This window comes from Gregarina niphandrodes (assembly GCF_000223845.1).
Source record: "Gregarina niphandrodes unplaced genomic scaffold scaffold00029, whole genome shotgun sequence".
Taxonomy (NCBI): domain Eukaryota; phylum Apicomplexa; class Conoidasida; order Eugregarinorida; family Gregarinidae; genus Gregarina; species Gregarina niphandrodes.
Window position 1 is genome coordinate 21,478 of NW_011645798.1, and position 863 is coordinate 22,340.

At 55.4% G+C, this 863-nt stretch overlaps 1 protein-coding gene across 1 annotated transcript; it reads left to right on the forward strand.

Moving 5' to 3' along the window:
- Positions 1-340: 340 nt before the first annotated feature.
- Positions 341-690, forward strand: GNI_119930 (hypothetical protein; the record flags this gene model as incomplete). Its single annotated transcript, XM_011133526.1, has 1 exon — positions 341-690. A coding segment is annotated over one exon (350 nt), but the record flags the coding sequence as incomplete, so codon positions are not given.
- Positions 691-863: the final 173 nt, after the last annotated feature.

Below are 863 nucleotides of genomic sequence, written 5' to 3' on the forward strand. Positions count from 1 at the left end.
GTCTTCACCCGTGCCGCTCTCCCTCTTGACCCGCACAACCTGGGACCCGCACAACCTGGGCCCGCACTCTACTCCAACACAGTGATTCGCGTGGGGCATATGCCCCTATCATCGACATCTCTTGCTCGACGAGAAATGTGTTCTACGACTTGCTTCAAATTATTCATTTTTAAGTCGTCAACATTTTGGTATAGGTGGTGGCTAGCAAATCCCATAATTCTCACAAATGACGCCCGACGGCTGCAAGGCTTGGTTACCCGAAGCGGCTATCTCGGATGGGACAGCATCAGCGGCGATAACGGTTGGGCTGGTAGAGCCGAACAGACTGGTTTTTTTTAAGATGAAAACGAACGTGTGCGGAGAGTCGAATGGCCTGAAGCTAAGTGGGCTGGTGTCTGTGTTGTACACAGACGGTGGTGAGCAGACGAGTCTTGAGGGCTGCACCGCGAAGGTGGCTGTGATTGACGGCCTTGAGAGCGACCAGCCCCTGGAGGTTCTGGTCATGGCGGACCGGAAGGACCTTGCGAAGCCGCGCTCCCAGTTCGATATCGCGCAAGATAGCGTTCGACTAATAGTGCTGCCGCCCAAAGACCTCGACGAGTGCCTTGACGAAAATGTTTCCGGGTTCGAGTCCGAGGACGACCGTGGACAGAAGAGCATCAGCGAGCTGTTTGAGACGCGGGTGGCTGAGTATCAGCGTGCCGTGGACTCCTTGGCAACCAGCATTTGGCATGGTTTAGTGACCCCCAAGGATCCACTCGACGCGTTGGACCCGCCGGTCGCCGACAGAATCTTTGAGGACATTGTGCCGAGGACTATGGCATCTGCGCAACCCATCGAAGGCACTTGGCAACCGTTTATAA